This window comes from Lissotriton helveticus, chromosome 2_1 (assembly GCF_964261635.1).
Source record: "Lissotriton helveticus chromosome 2_1, aLisHel1.1, whole genome shotgun sequence".
Taxonomy (NCBI): domain Eukaryota; kingdom Metazoa; phylum Chordata; class Amphibia; order Caudata; family Salamandridae; genus Lissotriton; species Lissotriton helveticus.
In genome coordinates, this window is record NC_136059.1 from 1,950,830,295 (window position 1) to 1,950,849,132 (window position 18,838).

The 18,838-nt window shown below is 46.5% G+C and overlaps 1 protein-coding gene across 1 annotated transcript in view; it reads left to right on the plus strand.

The window, feature by feature from the left end:
• The window catches only part of LOC144819983 (uncharacterized), a 255,521-nt gene extending 239,574 nt beyond the window's left edge, over window positions 1-15,947 (plus strand). The window contains exon 7 of the mRNA XM_078677656.1: window positions 14,908-15,947. Coding sequence (XP_078533782.1) covers window positions 14,908-15,059 — 152 coding nt within the window. The 3' untranslated portion in view covers window positions 15,060-15,947. The remainder of the gene's footprint in view (window positions 1-14,907) is intronic.
• Window positions 15,948-18,838: the final 2,891 nt, after the last annotated feature.

Sequence of the window (18,838 nt, forward strand, 5' to 3'; positions counted from 1 at the left end):
GGCAAAGAAGAACGATATGTGTTTGCTTGGCCCCCGAGGTGGCTGGGAAGGAAAGAATATGGTATGGTGCATGGCTGGGTCAATGATGAAGCAAGGATGGGTGGAAGGACAGCAGCCTGGGTGGGTGAAACAGAAACTGTATGTGTGCGTATACTTTGACTGAATGGATGCCCGGAGCATGGTATTCTCTGACTCTTAGATAGCACATGTGTATCTAGAGAGAGTAGATGGTCGCCAGGTGAAGTAAGTGTTACCTTGAAGAGCATGTACCACCGCACCCGCACGTCCGTTCCAGTGCAGGGAAGGCAAGGAAAAGAAATTGTAAATGTGTCCAATACTACCATGAATAGTAGCAGTACTTTGTATTGCGTTTGCAATCACAGCATATATCTGGTTATTACGGTGGACACTCCGTACCTCTCTTAATAACTTTAGTTTACTTGTAGTACGTCATTCATGTGTGGGTGTATCACTGTTCACTCAATATTAAGCAAAGCACCTAAAGTCATCTCATATGTCATCAAATACGTCCCATGTGAAGTGATAGATAATCAAATTAGTTAGCTTCTTCATTTTCCTTTTCTAGTACTCATTTGCACTGTAGGGTGAAAGGTAAATTAATTAAGCAGTAGCCCTTGTAACAGAGTATTCTCAGTGCCACCCGTAATAGAAAAGTAATAGCTTCACCACCTGCATGTACTGGACCGGTACAGTAACGCAAGTCTGTCTCACTCATCATGGTGTGCAACTTTTTTTCTCGGGTGCAAGTTCACTGTGCTGTCCATGTCATTCTGCCGGCTTGCATAAGATAACGTACCAATTTCCCTAAACAAGAGAGAAGAAGAAGAATAAGACTGGTGTACTGTCATAGTCGACTGTAATGGAAGTCCATAGTGGTCGTAGAATTTGTTCATTAAACTACCACTAATGTTAGAGCAAGGATGCAGAAGTGGGAGGTTACATAGATACTGTCCTCAATAGTTAAGTACTGTGCTTTCAATTTGCTACTTGTACTCTGTGACCCAACTTTCGGCTCAATCACTTTGTGTTATTAATAAGGAGCATTGGTTACAGACTATGTCTTTCTTTCTTCATATAGTTGCTCCTTCCAAATCAACAACAAGGAGGGAGCAGGCTAGATTGGCCCGGCAACGGAGGCTGGAGGCCACTGTCGCCGAATTACGGCGGCTGGTGGCCCTGGAGGAGGAGGAGGACACGCAGTCGAGCGGGGCAACAACGACATCCTCGACTGTGACCACTGCATCCTCCTCCGTGACTAAGCCAGCGGGACCGAGCCGGGCTAAGAAAGATGACCGCCACCGCCAAGCAACCGAAATACCAGCTGCCCCCCACAGGAGCTGCAAGGACCGCCAACGCCGCCTACGAGTCCGCATGTCCAACCTGGAGCAGGAGGTCCTGAAGTATAAGAACTTGGTTAAGGGCCTCCGCTCCGAGCTTGCCACCCTCCGCAAGGAGTATGATGCCCATGCCGCATCATGCACCAGCACCAGCACCCTCCAGTAGTGGAGTGTCCCTTGCCCTTTTTTTATAGACTTTTGGGGGGTGGGATTTGGGAGTTGGGATCGTTTTGGGACGTTTCAAAGACAATCGTTGGGGTTAGGGTGGGTGAGGGAGATTATTTTGTTAGGGCTAAATAAATATATTTTTAAACTTTATCTGACCATACCTGTTTTTTACTGCTTTTCAGTCTGGTGGGTGGGGGGCGGGGGTGTAACAGTAACTTTGTTTTCCTGAACAGTCGTAGGACTTTAGTAGTACAACCGTCAATCTCTTGTCTACTCCGAAATAATACTCCATTATACTACCTCCCACCAAACGCTTATCTTACCTGTAATTTGTGTTAGAAATTAGGGCTAGGCCCAGGGCTGGCTCCAGGTGAAATGGGGATTAACGTTGTCAATCCTGGGCGGGTGACATTTCCTCATTGCGGTGGTACTAGTGGTGTGACACAGTGGCAGTTGCATGCCTATGGAAAAAAAGAAAACGAAACCTTGTTTGTCCTCCTTACTGTAGCATTACAACGGTTACGGTACGATCGAGAAAATAGCAGGTGACAGTACACTAGAACAGTGCCATAATGTAGCCTAACAAATGGTAAAGTATTTGCTTGCAAGTATAACTAGTACTTGCGTTGAATTTATTTGACATTGGCTACTACTACTAGAAGATATAGTACTGAAGCTGAGTAAGTCTAGAAGATATCCTCGTATTCCTTCACCAGCCTGTTGCTATGACCTTATCCTCCCCAGCAAGTGTGTGGAATTATTGATGTCATTTTAGTCAGACATCAAGCAAAACAACACAGCCCGGGGGAAGAGGGTTAGGGTTTGTAAAATGGATGGGAATGGGGGTTTCTTTTTGGGTAGGTTTTGTTGAGAGAAGAAAAAAAAAGCAGAGCATGGACAAACAATAATTGAAGATACAGACAATCTTTGGTTACAAACTAAAGGTAAGCACATGCAGTCACACTCATAGAATAAAAGACAACAATGGATACTGTATCTGTATTGCGTATGTTGTTGGAGTTGTCCTGTTGAATTTGGTAAGTAAGTTGCATGCAGCAAACAATTCCTCTTATTGGCGGCACTCCTCCATTCCAGCTGACGCTTCGTCCATCAATGTGGTGACCACTGACAGAAGACACCCTGTCCACTGCCTGCCTGGCGGATGTTGACTGAAACCCGGCCTGTAATTATTGAACGGAAAACAGGAAGTGCTATTACAATACCACTGATAAATAAATAAAAGGTATGTACGCTGTGTGGTTCAAAAAGTGACACTTTGATTTCCCTAATAGACAGTACAATATTTTTGAAATTGCGTGCTCTGTCTGAGTCACCTTTTTAAGGATCAATAAGTATGGCCAAAATATTATAGCGGATCTTTCCCCTCAAGGTAGGTGTACTACTGTGTTTTAGAACAAAATTTGACCTTCCCAGCAATGCTCCCACCAAGACCCTTACTAAAGCCAGTCGCAAAAATGTAGAAGAACCCCAATCAGATCTCCAAAAACGATGCCTAGCAGAAAAATGGTTACAAAACGTACTTTGAAAGTAACAGTAGGCCCAAATACAGACCGTGGATTGTATTCAAACCACTTGCAAGCAAGCAAAAGTATCCATAGCCAGCATCGCTCCAACAGTGCTCTACAACAACAGAACTGCGTTGCAATAGAACCCCCCGAAACACATGCAATCCTGCTGCTAGGGCTAACCCTAACGAACCCTAACTTACAAAAAGTGCCAAAACTGGTGTTTCCTTATGGATTTTGGCAAACAAACGTCTAGCCGGTATTAGACCTTCCCAGGAATGCCCCAGGCAAGACCCGCCAACCCACCCGCAAAAAAACACCCGACAACACCCCCAAACAGCGAAAAAGCTAAATCTCATACTTACAATGTCTCTCGGCCTTCGGTCCAAACGCGGCGCTGTGCAGCTAGGTCATCATCATCATCATCAATCATCATAACTCCTGTTTTCCACCACGGATTTCCTGAAAAGCAAATGCAATCAAGATTAGACTGTCGCAGCAGTGCTTCGACAGAGACCCCGGCCGCAACCCACCCACGAACAGCAGGAAGCCCCCCAAAACGCTACATTGAGCAAGATGTCAGAAGAAATAGCAAAAAAAAGGCTGTTCCTTATGGATTTTGTCCAAAACACTTCTATCCGGTATTAGACCTTCCCAGGAATGCCCCAGGCAAGACCCGCCAACCCACCCGCAAAAAAACACCCGACAACACCCCCAAACAGCGAAAAAGCTAAATCTCATACTTACAATGTCTCTCGGCCTTCGGTCCAAACGCGGCGCTGTGCAGCTAGGTCATCATCATCATCATCAATCATCATAACTCCTGTTTTCCACCACGGATTTCCTGAAAAGCAAATGCAATCAAGATTAGACTGTCGCAGGCTCGCAGCAGTGCTTCGACAGACAACAAAAATTACCCACAAACACCCGGAACCCCGCCAAAGAGCACCTCAAAGGCAAGCAAGTCAGCAAAAACGGCAAGAAATTTCCACCTCATATTTGGTCCAAAACACTTTTGTCCATTATTAGAGCTTCACAGCAATGGGCCCAAATCCGTCAACTCACCCGCAAAGAAGTACAACACCCCCACAAGTGCTGAGTCTTTCTTCATTGGGCGTAATCCAGCACTCTGCTTGGAGGGAAATCGCTGTCTGGAGGAGGAGGATAGAGGAGCATGTTCTTCAGAACTTGTGAACCTGAGGAATGTAGACTGCGGCACCTTCAAATCAATAAGCAAACAAGTGAAGACAGTTCTGATGATGGTCTTGTTTTTGGGATTAGGTGATTAAAGTTTGAATTAAATTAACTGTGCAAAACAAAGAAAGAGAGACACAAAGCACACAGGAATAAAAGTGAATAAGGACGAAAAAGAAAGTTCTTGATTGATTGTCTCATTTTCAGGGCTCGGTGTCAGGGAATAAGAACAAGATTTCGTCATCATACTCTGCGAATTCAGGCTGGATGAGGTCAGTGCCACCGAACAGAGAAAAAATCCCCTCATCTACGTTGCCGTCCTCCTCGTCTTCATGCGGCGTGCTTTCTCGTACTTTGTAATCTGGTGGTATGAGGTGCTGATTCATCTTGATCATTGTCAGCCGCTCCACATTTTTGGGCGAGAGGCGGCTCCGTTTGGGAGTTACAATGCCACCAGCAGCACTGAAAACACGTTCAGAAGACACACTTGCGAGTGGGCAAGACAAATAGTTTATAGCCAGGTTGGAGAGCTGTGGCCACAATTGTTTTTTGCCATGCCAATACTGCAATGGCTCCTCATTAAGAAAGACCTCTGTTGAGTCATTCAGATAGTCCTGCACCATCGACTCAAGGTCATCAACTGTTCCTCCACTTTGCTTACTTTTTGCTGTGCCTGTGACATTTTTTCGAGAACCATACCCCATCAAACTTAGCCAATCCTCCTCCGCAGCCACTGTTAGTGTTGTCATTGTGTGTGGTGCAGATGATCCAGTTGCCGGTGTCTTTAACGGCTGAGAGGTCACTTGTGCCCCAGCCACAGGTGCAGAAGTGGATTCTTGTGACTGGGGATGGCCTGCTGATGCTGATGCTGATGTACTGGCTTCTCCTTCAATAACCTGCCGTTCTTTTTCAAACCTCTTGGCTGACCAGGCTAACCAATGTTTGTACTTTTGAACATCTACATCAGCAAAAGGAAAGAATGCTTTGTCTGCCAGCGCCTTTTTGTAGCGTGGATCCAGAATAGTAGCACAAATGTAATGCTGTTCTGAGTTGATCATTTTAAGACGTTCATCACCACGTAGGCGCTCTAATAATTTCTGAGACAAAATAAAATGGTCTTTTTTTTTCATCTTTTTCAAACTCAGAAGACACCGCCATCAGTTGGTGCTCCAGCATGCACAACAATGGGATAGCTTTTCCCAAATTACAGTCCTCCTGGCTGACTGCACGCGTGAAGAACTCAAAAGGACGAAGCATGTCTGTCAGGCTTTTAACTATGTCCCATTGCGCCGCACTCATCCGCAGGTCCTCCTTCTGAGATGTACCCTCTGTGAAGAAATAGTGATCGAGTACCGTATACTGCTCATACAGACGCTCAAGCATGTAGAAGGTTGAGTTCCAACGTGTTGCCACCTCCTGGATGAGTGCTTTCACTGGCATTCCACGTTGAAGTAGCAGTCTCCTCAGATGCTTCCGGGCCTTAAAAGAATGGCTGAAATGGTTGCACATTTTGCGGCAGGTGGCCATTACCTCGAACGCTGTACTGTCTTTATCACTCAAGAATTTTTGAACTACCAGGTTGATACAGTGCGCCAAACACGGCACTCTAAAATAGTGACCCTGCAACATGGCCTTAACTACACTGGCGCCATTATCAGTGGAAACATAACCAATCTTGCGTTTTAGGGGGGATAGCATGTTCAAGACCTTTTTGTCAAACTCTTCCAAAAGGTTTTCTGCTGTGTGACTTTTCTCCAAGCCAAACATGGCTAGTGTTGCATGTTTCCGAGCAGCTTTGAAAACTTTGTCCGGGTCAACACCTGCGTTTAGCTTTGCTTTAACACCTGAAAAAGAGACCCAGTGTGCAGTGATGCACATGTAATCAGCGCCTGCGCCACTGGTCCACATGTCTGTTGTCAGATGTATTGTGTGAACAGCACTCTTCTGCAAAGCTGCCCCAATCGCCTCCAGCACATCTTCATGTAGTGCTGGAACCGCAACTCTGGCAAAATAGAACCGGCTCGGAACCTTCCATTTAGGGCAGAGCGTTGCCACTAATTCAAGAAAACCTACCGCTTCTACAAAAGAAAAAGGTAGAAGGTCCACAGCTAGCATTTTAGCCAGCTTAGTGTTATACAGACGCGTCAGTGGGTGGTTGCGTTCATATGGCACGTCTGAAGTAAGCATTGTTCTAATGTTGCCCTGGACCAAGCATTTACGGGCTGATAATGACTTCGTTGACCCAATTTTGCTCGCTGGTGAACTTTTGTGCGTTGGTGTCTCACTCGCTCCAACACTCTTAGTGTGCCTCACATTGGGTGTGCTGCTGACAGGGGTACTGGGTGTAAGGGAAGTGTTTGACACGTCTTCTTCCTGCTCGTCATCATCAGATGAAACATCAACGTTTCCTTGAATTTGGCCTTTCTTGATCGCATCTAGGTGCGCAAACCATTTGACAGTGTGCTGTCTCCTAAGATGACCTCTCTGGCCTCCGGTACCATAGTTGGTACCTGGCTTACCACGACTAACTGCTTGCTTACAAATGGTACAAATGGCAAACTTTGGATTTTTTGGACAAACAGTAAAGAAGTCCCAAACTGGGGACTTGAAGTGTCTGTGGGACATGGAGGAGGCGGCGATACTGGTGGTGGTGGTCATGAAGCTAATGCCAGATGAAGTGGAGGATCTGGATTGCCCAACTTTTGTACGTTTTGCACTTTCACCGCCACTAATTAAGGTCGAGGTTGACGGAGGTCTCTTCTTGCCAGAAAGAAATATGGAAGCGGGACGAGTTGGTGTACTACTTAACTCCAATGATTGTGGTGTTTCCACTGCCTCCTCATCGACAACATTATCATCATCATCACACTCAGCAGCTCTTCGGGCTAGGGTCAAAATGTCTGTTTGCTGCATGCCCGCTGGGGCTGCAGTGACCTTTATGATGACTGGGTCGTCGTTGGCAGAGTCTTCATCAGCAGCAGTATCCGCCACTTCTTGTTGAGACTCATCACACTCCATAACTCTGAGACTTTGGACGAGCTTCCTTTTACGCTTAACTACCTTTGTCGGATCATGGTGTGCCTCACTCTCAGACGGCTGTGGTGCTGGTTCCCAAGTTTGATCCGTATCATCAGAAGGAGGTGTGCTTGAAGAAGATGTAGACACCACCCTTGATCTCTTCCTTGCTAGGGGTGTGGAAGACAATGAAGGATCATCAGGAGGAGTGGCTTCCTCAAATGATACCTCGCCTTGATTGTCGATTTCCTGATGTGCCCCTACTTCGGGAGGAACAACTATTGTGGGCACTTGTGACCCTCCATGCACCTCTGCTTGCGCATCTCCTTGCGCTGCCTCTCCTTCCACATGTACTTGGGCTTGTACTTGCACATGTGATTGTTGTTGCGGCTGTGGTTGTTCAACACTCGTCAGATGAGCTACAACAACCTGTGTTGATTGAGGGACATTGCTGCTGCTTTCTTGCGATGAGCCAACATCACTGGTCGATGGTGATTGAACAACTATACTGGCTGCCTCTGCAGCACTCAAGGGCTTGGACTTAAGTTGGCGTGGTGGTGGTGGTGGCACTGAGCCCAATGGAGCGGGGGTGCTGCTGCCAGCTTGGTCCCCAGCAGATCCCGCTGCTGCTGCTGCAGGCATACTTTTTTTTTTACTCCCAAAAAAAGGGGCGGGCAGCACACCAGTGTCCTTGGTAACTTGCTTCTTCTGCTCCTTACTGGCACCTTTCTTGCTAGAGGAGCTACGGGTTACTTTTTTGGGGGCCATCTTCTTCAGAGCAGGTCAGCACGGCAGCAGTTGCACGAGTTGCAGAGGGTTCTGTGTCCAGACGTGACGTCGCGTGACGTTATGCTGCACACACACACCGCTGCAGGACTTCTTCCTGGCACTGGTGGTTCTCTTGAGTCTTTTTGTGCACCTAAAAGCAATGGAAGACAGAGGAACATCAGTTCAGTTATACACCCCAAAAAATCGACAAAGCACAGAAAAATGAGCACAATCCCATGCCATCCATGATGTTTACATTGAAGACACCCCACAGAAAGACTAGGGAGTGGGACATGCAAGTATGCAACACTCAGTCACTACCCCTGGGCATAATGGATGAAAAGTAGGCAAAATAAGTGCAGGCCTCAGACACTGCCTCTCCTCAAAATGGCCCCTTACACCCCAAGCACATGTTGCCTGTACCAGCCAGCACTCAAGATGGCCACCACCACCACCCACATGGCCAGTCCACATCAACAGTACACCCCCAAAAAACAGAAAAACAGCCAGAAATCACCACAATCCAATGCCATCCATGATGTTTACATTAAAGAGAGTGAGACCACACCACAGGCACACTCAGTCCATGCACCACCACCCCTGGGCAAAAGGCCACACCAGCAGCCCCCCAAAAACGACAAAAAACAATAAAATCAGCACAATCCCAGCCCATCCATGGCCTCAATGGTGTTTAAATTCAAGAAGACACCCCTCAGAAACACTAGGCCCATGCACACTCACTACCCCTGGGCATAATGGATGAAAAGTAGGCAAAATAAGTGCAGGCCTCAGACACTGCCTCTCCTCAAAATGGCCCCTTACACCCCAAGCACATGTTGCCTGTACCAGCCAGCACTCAAGATGGCCACCACCACCACCCACATGGCCAGTCCACATCAACAGTACACCCCCAAAAAACAGAAAAACAGCCAGAAATCACCACAATCCAATGCCATCCATGATGTTTACATTAAAGAGAGTGAGACCACACCACAGGCACACTCAGTCCATGCACCACCACCCCTGGGCAAAAGGCCACACCAGCACCCCCCCAAAAACGACAAAAAACAATAAAATCAGCACAATCCCAGCCCATCCATGGCCTCAATTATGTTTAAATTCAAGAAGACACCCCACAGAAAGACTAGGCCCATGCAACACTCACCACCCCTGGGCAAAGGGCCACACCAGCAGGCCCAAAAAAAGGACAAAAAACAATAAAATCAGCACAATCCCAGCCCATCCATGGCCTCAATGGTGTTTAAATTCAAGAAGACACCCCTCAGAAACACTAGGCCCATGCAACACTCACTACCCCTGGGCATAATGGATGAAAAGTAGGCAAAATAAGTGCAGGCCTCAGACACTGCCTCTCCTCAAAATGGCCCCTCCCTTACACCCCAAGCACATGTTGCCTGTACCAGCCAGCACTCAAGATGGCCACCACCACCACCCACATGGCCAGTCCACATCAACAGTACACCCCCAAAAAACAGAAAAACAGCCAGAAATCACCACAATCCAATGCCATCCATGATGTTTACATTAAAGAGAGTGAGACCACACCACAGGCACACTCAGTCCATGCACCACCACCCCTGGGCAAAAGGCCACACCAGCACCCCCCCAAAAACGACAAAAAACAATAAAATCAGCACAATCCCAGCCCATCCATGGCCTCAATTATGTTTAAATTCAAGAAGACACCCCACAGAAAGACTAGGCCCATGCAACACTCACCACCCCTGGCCAAAGGGCCCCACCAGCAGGCCCAAAAAAACGGCAAAAAACAATAAAATCAGCACAATCCCAGCTCATCCATGGCCTCAATGGTGTTTAAATTCAAGAAGACACCCCTCAGAAACACTAGGCCCATGCAACACTCACTACCCCTGGGCATAATGGATGAAAAGTAGGCAAAATAAGTGCAGGCCTCAGACACTGCCTCTCCTCAAAATGGCCCCTCCCTTACACCCCAAGCACATGTTGCCTGTACCAGCCAGCACTCAAGATGGCCACCACCACCACCCACATGGCCAGTCCACATCAACAGTACACCCCCAAAAAACAGAAAAACAGCCAGAAATCACCACAATCCAATGCCATCCATGATGTTTACATTAAAGAGAATGAGACCACACCACAGGCACACTCAGTCCATGCACCACCACCCCTGGGCAAAAGGCCACACCAGCAGCCCCCCAAAAATGACAAAAAACAATAAAATCAGCACAATCCCAGCCCATCCATGGCCTCAATGGTGTTTAAATTCAAGAAGACACCCCTCAGAAACACTAGGCCCATGCACACTCACTACCCCTGGGCATAATGGATGAAAAGTAGGCAAAATAAGTGCAGGCCTCAGACACTGCCTCTCCTCAAAATGGCCCCTTACACCCCAAGCACATGTTGCCTGTACCAGCCAGCACTCAAGATGGCCACCACCACCACCCACATGGCCAGTCCACATCAACAGTACACCCCCAAAAAACAGAAAAACAGCCAGAAATCACCACAATCCAATGCCATCCATGATGTTTACATTAAAGAGAGTGAGACCACACCACAGGCACACTCAGTCCATGCACCACCACCCCTGGGCAAAAGGCCACACCAGCACCCCCCCAAAAACGACAAAAAACAATAAAATCAGCACAATCCCAGCCCATCCATGGCCTCAATTATGTTTAAATTCAAGAAGACACCCCACAGAAAGACTAGGCCCATGCAACACTCACCACCCCTGGGCAAAGGGCCACACCAGCAGGCCCAAAAAAAGGACAAAAAACAATAAAATCAGCACAATCCCAGCCCATCCATGGCCTCAATGGTGTTTAAATTCAAGAAGACACCCCTCAGAAACACTAGGCCCATGCAACACTCACTACCCCTGGGCATAATGGATGAAAAGTGGGCAAAATAAGTGCAGGCCTCAGACACTGCCTCTCCTCAAAATGGCCCCTCCCTTACACCCCAAGCACATGTTGCCTGTACCAGCCAGCACTCAAGATGGCCACCACCACCACCCACATGGCCAGTCCACATCAACAGTACACCCCCAAAAAACAGAAAAACAGCCAGAAATCACCACAATCCAATGCCATCCATGATGTTTACATTAAAGAGAGTGAGACCACACCACAGGCACACTCAGTCCATGCACCACCACCCCTGGGCAAAAGGCCACACCAGCACCCCCCCAAAAACGACAAAAAACAATAAAATCAGCACAATCCCAGCCCATCCATGGCCTCAATTATGTTTAAATTCAAGAAGACACCCCACAGAAAGACTAGGCCCATGCAACACTCACCACCCCTGGCCAAAGGGCCCCACCAGCAGGCCCAAAAAAACGGCAAAAAACAATAAAATCAGCACAATCCCAGCTCATCCATGGCCTCAATGGTGTTTAAATTCAAGAAGACACCCCTCAGAAACACTAGGCCCATGCAACACTCACTACCCCTGGGCATAATGGATGAAAAGTAGGCAAAATAAGTGCAGGCCTCAGACACTGCCTCTCCTCAAAATGGCCCCTCCCTTACACCCCAAGCACATGTTGCCTGTACCAGCCAGCACTCAAGATGGCCACCACCACCACCCACATGGCCAGTCCACATCAACAGTACACCCCCAAAAAACAGAAAAACAGCCAGAAATCACCACAATCCAATGCCATCCATGATGTTTACATTAAAGAGAGTGAGACCACACCACAGGCACACTCAGTCCATGCACCACCACCCCTGGGTAAAAGGCCACACCAGCACCCCCCCAAAAACGACAAAAAAACAATAAAATCAGCACAATCCCAGCCCATCCATGGCCTCAATGGTGTTTAAATTCAACAAAACATTTGTATCATGCACCCCTAACCAACCCTGGTCCTACTGGATACTGTGGCTACCCACAATATAATTTATTTAATGTTCTGAAAAAGTTCCAAAATTTTACTTGCAGCAACTGTAATGCCCCAAACAAACTTACTTGTGAAAGTTGATTTCTAATCCAAAAGTGATCCAAAGACAGTCAAAAAGGCCTCAAATCCAAATATCCAGCAGCACCCACAAAAAGTAATCCTTCCAGCTCCAGATCCAAATGAAAGTGACCAGGAGATGGACAAAGCACTGGGAGGAGCCTGCTGGACAGGAACAGGAAGTTGGAGACTGTGGGGCACTTCCTTCCCCCCCCCCCTCAAAATGGACTCCTTGCAAAAAAAAAGGCCATGCAAATGTCAACCTGAGGAGTGATTCTGATAAAAATCATAATTTTCTGAAGGTTTATCCTGTTTGCTGGTGATTTTCTTGTGCGAAATTGCAAAATCTCTATTTCGCAAGTGCGAGATTGTTCCTTTCCGCCGCAACTACGTGTTCGCAATTGCGAACTCTCGCGAGGTGTGCTGTGCAAGGTGGCAAGCCGCGAGTACGTATTCGCGGGCGCTAAACTCCCGCGGGAACACGCAGCAAGATCTAAAATGGCGCGTCACTCGCAAAGAAAAACAACTCGGCAAACGCTAAATGACGGAAAGTGAACGCCGTGCACCACGCCGCGCGCCGCAACCAAGCAAAAAATCCGCCGCGAGCGGATTCACGGATTTTCGACAAATTCGCGAGCGTTCGCGGATTGCGAATTTGCCGAAAATCCGAAAAATCCGCGAGCGGAGCGGATTTTACGCCCATGCTTACTGTCCACCTCGCTGTACAATATATTGGGCAACTCCTGCTCCACTCGAACTGTGTAATCCAAACAGCAAGCGGACCCACGTGGCTCCAGGGGTGGAACTCCGGTGTAACAACAGCCACACCGGAATTACCTCTTCCGCGTAACTGACGAATTCCAACAGCACACATCGTCATCTTCACTTGGGGCCCATGAAGAAGGGTATTCCTGTCTGAAACACATTGGATGAAACTAAGAGGTTGTGGCTGAAAACCTACCTGTAATGAAGGAGCGATCCCGAGTGTGCCCTTCATCTGAAGGGGTAACTGTGAAAATATATATATATATTGAATGAGAGAGTTATCAGCCGTGGGTAAATCTGTTTAATGAGAGAGTTGAGTGACAGTGAGTAGGAGAGGCTGCAGTAATTGCCCCCGCAGACACGCTCATTTGTGTGTTCCCCCACCTGAGGCCCAGATGCAGGCCTGTTTGATTTTAGCAGGCGCGTGTTCCCCCGCTTGAGGCCCAGCTGCAGCCCTGGTTGATGTTATCCGGCGCGTGTAATTAGTGTACTGATCCGCCGCCTGAGCCCGGCTAGAGCCCTGGTTGATGGTAGCAGGCGCGTGTAATTTCGTTGAATGAGAGAGTTCAGTAACAGCGCGCAGGAGAGGCTGCAGTAACGTTAATTACCAGGCCTCCAGGTGAACGCGTTTGTCACGCCCCCAGCACACGGCCACAGCAGACGATCTTCTGATTAATGTACGACCCACATGGCATGAAGGGCGGAATGTAGCACACGCCCCCAGCATTTCTCACGCCCCCAGCGTGCCCCTTGATGCGGCGCAATTGCGTTCACATGGCATGAAGGCTGAACACACGCCCCCAGCGTTTCTCATGCGCCCAGCCTGTCACGCCCCCAGCGTGCCCCTTGATGCTGCGCAGCAACGTAATTGGCGCTTGTATGTACGACTCACATGGCATGAAGGGCGGACACACGCCCCCAGCGTTTGTCATGCCCCCAGCGTTTGTCACGCCCCCAGCACACGCCCACAGCACACGGTGTGATGGCCGTACCACACGCCCCCAGCATTAGTCACGCCCCCAGCCCACGCCCACAGCACGACGCAGACATGCCCACAAGGGACTATTTTGCTGGCACGGTTCTTTTACCTTTTAAATGTATAGAGGAGTTGGCCTAACGGCTAAGGCGCTTGACCTCGGACCTGGGGATCTGGGTTCGAGTCTTGGTAACGACGCCAAACATCCTGTGATTCTGGGCAAATCACTTAATCTCAAAGGTTTGGGCTATCTCTTTATAATATTAGTATGGATATATATATATATATATATATATATATATATATATATATATATATATATATATATATATATATATTGATACCCCTAGGTTCCTTTTCGCCAGAATTTGCAGCGCTCTCTCGCCGGTTCGTAAATCCCCGCGGCAGAACCACGCCGCATTTAAATCCACAGCCAATTCCCCCAGCTGGGAGAAAAACGGGACAAACTCGCGTTTGTCTTCACTTATGTGCTTTTTTATTTAATCCTCACAGCATGGAGTTTCTCAAGCAGGCAGGCACAAATCACGATCAATTTGGCTCCAGGCTCTCAGTCTCAATATAGTGAGTCACATTATTACATCATTTCCTGTTTGATGTTATTTTGGCCCTCGGCCTTCTGGATGATGTAGTTTTTTGCAATTTTTTAAATAATTTTTTTTATCCGTCTGCATAGCATATGTCCTTCTGCTGCAACTGCGCTTTCCAACGCTGTATTGGGTGTTGTGATTGGTGCTGTGGTTACTGAGATTACCCGCCTCAAAGTTTTGGGCTCCCTCTTTATAATATTAGTATGGATGGATATATATATGTTCAGAATCGTCACACTTCCACACGGCGAAAATTTTTCGGTACCATAAAGAGCATAATGAGCAGGTATTTGTTTTTAAAACATGTTTATTTAGCACCCCATAGTGCAAAAACAAAAAGTTTGGACGTCTATGTGTTTCGGCTCTCTGCGTTCTACTGGACCATATAAGATTACATATATATGTATATATACATACACACACACATTTTCTCTCTCTCTCTCTCTCTCTCTCTCTCTTTTTCCAAGGAATACTACATCTATAAATCTTTAATTACCAATGTGTAATTATTGCCACAGTATTTTGTTAACATTTTTGTTTATTTTTTTTGCAGAAACTGCTGCGGTGGAGAGGCTCCTCAAAACGCTTTCCTCAGGCCCATCACAACGACCACCTCCAATCAAAACAGCTGCAACTTATCAACCAGGAAAAATCAAGCATGCAATGTCATACCAAATTCACCCGGAATGGCCATGGAGAAATTAGAAAGCCCATTACCAGTCTAAATTTGCCTTGTCCGGCTCAGCACAAACGTGAAGAAGCGAGCTCAACATGACACCAGCTTCTGTTCTGCAGTGCAATTGTCATGAATTTTTCTGTTTCTCTCTCTGTTTCACTTTCTTTCTGTCTCTCTGCATCTAATGTCTTTTAAAAGTAATTCTCTTTGAATTCGTCACTTATGCTAGGCATTGATTACATAAATGTCAAATTGTTTGGTGTGGAATAGGACTTTTGAGTGTTGCTGAGAAGAATTACTAAACAAAGCTCTGCATAAATGTGTGCCCCTTGCAATGTCAAGAACTTTTTTCCCAGTATGAAGCATTTACATTTTTAGCAAAAATATAATGATTTTATTGTTATTCATCACTTGAATGTCGTCTCTACCTCAACACACACACACACACACACACACTTCATCTCTCTCAAATGTTGGTACCACTTTCTGTTTGTACATAAAATGTGTGGCTCAGCTAGTTAATGTTTATTATGTAGATATCTACCTAAGAAAGTTTCGATTTGCTTCTTTAATTCATTCAGAATACATATAAAACTGAGTGCAGAGAAGTTGCCACCATATGTCTGACCATTTTAAGTTACCAGCCTGATATAAAATCTGATATTTAGCACTTACCAGCCTGATATAATATCTGATATTTAGCGCTTAGGTGAGGCCCATTGCTCCTTAATAGCACTGCTTTCTGTATTTAACCCCTTGGCCGTGGCGGTAATTCCGCCGCGGCGCTGGATGGTGGGGGTTGAGCGCGGCGCCGCTATGCTCGTGACAGAATCACGCCATCATGATTCACGGGCGAGCTGTGCTCATGACGGCATGGTTCCGTCACGACTCCGCCCACTCACTAATTCGCCCACACAGGCGGGGAATCAGTGCAGCGGGGCGGAGCGGCCGCAGCATGACGGAACCACGCTGTCATGAGCACACGCCGCCCGTGACTCATGACGGCGTGGTTCCGTCATAAGCAGGGAAGGGGTTAAGGAGTTCTTACCCAGAGTCAGGCTGGAAACCCAAGGCAGCCCTGGCAACTTTGTTGGGCCAGCCCCCCGGGGGAGAGGGGGTGCAACTTCTGCTTTTGTTACTGGGGGCCAATATTGCAGCACCACTGCAAAACCGTCATCCACCGCTGCAAAACCGACTCCCACACTTCCGGCCTTCCAAGGAAACGCCTGATGCCCATTATGTCCAGTCCGGCCCTGTTCTTAGCTTAATTTGAGCATAGCCATTTGGGCTTTGTGGGAATCCAGTCCTCAGAGATGGCTGACTACCAAGCTGCTCCAAGCACAGGATAGAATTTGTAGACTTATTTCCCAGAAACCAACAAATCTGGCTACTTAAAATATGACTAAGATTGAGCAAAGCTGACTACATTTCTCAAAAAGGCGAATAAACTACAAATATAACAAACACGGTAGAGAAAGGGTCCAAGGGGTGTTTAAAGACCATGCCTAGGTTGTACCCCCATCAACGATATTAACAACAAAGAAACCTAGGGGTCTCGCTAAGAGGAATACAAGGGAACCTCAATCCGTCATTGACAGAGTATAAATTATTGCAGCAATGATTAACAGTAAATTAATGAAGTGGATTAGACAATATATAAACAGAAGATATGTCTGTGGTTGTGAATAGAACCCGCTCAGTCTTCATAGGATACCCTTCAAAGTATTGCATGATCAATTTTATCATTTGGTCATCCCACAGAGGTAATGAGTCTCTAGATCATTGAGACCAAAGTCTTACCCTGTAAGAGAGCGGGGTCACTGCCCACAAGCACTTTATGACCAAGTGAGTATGAGCTGATGGGTAATAGTGCAGTGCAAAAAATCATAATAGTGGTGAATTAAGATAGGATAGAGGACACAAAGGAAGACAGTTTTATTGAGAATATGACCTCTTCCTAATTAAAAACAAGCAGAACAGTGCAAGGAAGCAGTCTAAAACAAATAACTGCATTAGGGCCAACATGTTTCAGCCTTAGTGGGGAAGACCCAAGGCTTTCTTCAGGGCCTCTGTTCATAACGTTGCTACTGCAAAGTGTTAAATCAAATTACAATGAAATGAAACATATAATCAGTGAAAAGATCCAAAAGGATACAATAGATTAGTTACTGCTCCTCCGTGTAAGTGGTTCCTTATTTTGATCTACAACAACACAAACAGAAACATAAAACGACTGTTTACAAGGAAAAATATGCCACTCCGTGCCTTATGACTAGAATGAAAATAGCACTCACCCAGCATTACCGGGGAATAGACCTCACCTCACCTGGACTCAGACTCAGGGTTAAATGAGGCCACTCAGGGTTAAATGAGGCCACGCTCTAGGAAAAAATAAGGAAACACATGCTTGAATGCAAGCGGGTGAACAAACTTTTTCCACTCCTTCCAGCATTCTACAACCTAGCATTACTGTTGTCCTTACTCCTAGTCTCTTTATTATTCATGCATCCTCAAATCACAGAGAGCTCAAACCTTGCCAGGACAATCTCTACTAATATACTCATGTAGCAGTGTTAAGATATTCGAAAAGCTTTTCCTCTCACCAGAGTTCCCAGTACGGGAAACTTGGTGCTTCATTTTTAGCGTCAGACAGGTTCTAACCAAAACGGGCATTGTAGGCGACTGTATAGTAACTAGACCTCACCTATCCGTCGTTGCCTCAAGCAGATCCCGAGTAAGGGGGAGGCAACGCCCGGACAGGCTGAGGTATACTTATATGCCCCGACCCTAACCACGCCTCCCGTCAGTCATCACCTCTAGGGAGTCAACCATGTCCGATTAAATTAAACATCATGTGTATAATACATAACAAACTGGATATACATGACGATGCTTTCCACTGTTAATAGACAACAACTTATTATTCCTCGATCGGCGTCTTACCCTGTCCTCCACTGTCTCTCCGTGAACACATACAGGAAGAGCTGGGGCTGGCGCGTAATCTCGCGGTAGCCTAGAACTACAGAATGACGTCAGACTCGTGCAATTAGTAGTTCTATACGAGTCGAAGACGTCCGTACGGCATATGTGTATTCCTAGCCGCTCTGTACAATGTATTAAGTTGTTATATAGACACATGGGAGTTAAATACTTGACAAGTACTCCTCTAGTGTAGAATTAACACGCAAACCCAAGGGAGTTCTAAAAAACTAAAAAGTGACTTGAAGACTATAGAATACCCCTCAGTTGTAAAACCTGAATAACAATCTATAGGCTAGGATTCCTCAACCTGTAGTGTAGTTATTAGACAGAGGAAAGGCCATAATGGTGCAAACTATATATGTCCAACAAGTAGATGGTAATGCTGTGTTCTAGTAATAAATAAGCAGTATCTAGCCACCAATTGAAACAGATTGTTATCTTCATGTGAACTCAAAGGTTGGTCCAGGGTATTTCATCATTAAGCCCCTGACTATCCAAGTGTATATCCATTTCTGTTCCTTCAATAGAAGGAATTTGGACACATCACCAATATGAGATGGAATGTGTGGCTTTTCCAAGACTGACCATCTGAACTCAGTTTCCTTATGATTTTGTTCTAGGAAATGTTTAGTTAATTTAGACAAGCTCTTTTTACACCTGAAAGAGCTCTTATGCTCTAGCATGCGTGTACGAACCTTGCGGGTTGTCATCCCAATGTATCTCTCATTACATGAGCAGGTCAATAGGTAGATAACATTGGAGCTATTGCAGTTAGAGAAATGTTTTAGCAACCAAGGGCGATTCGTCCCTATATCAATCTGAGTTG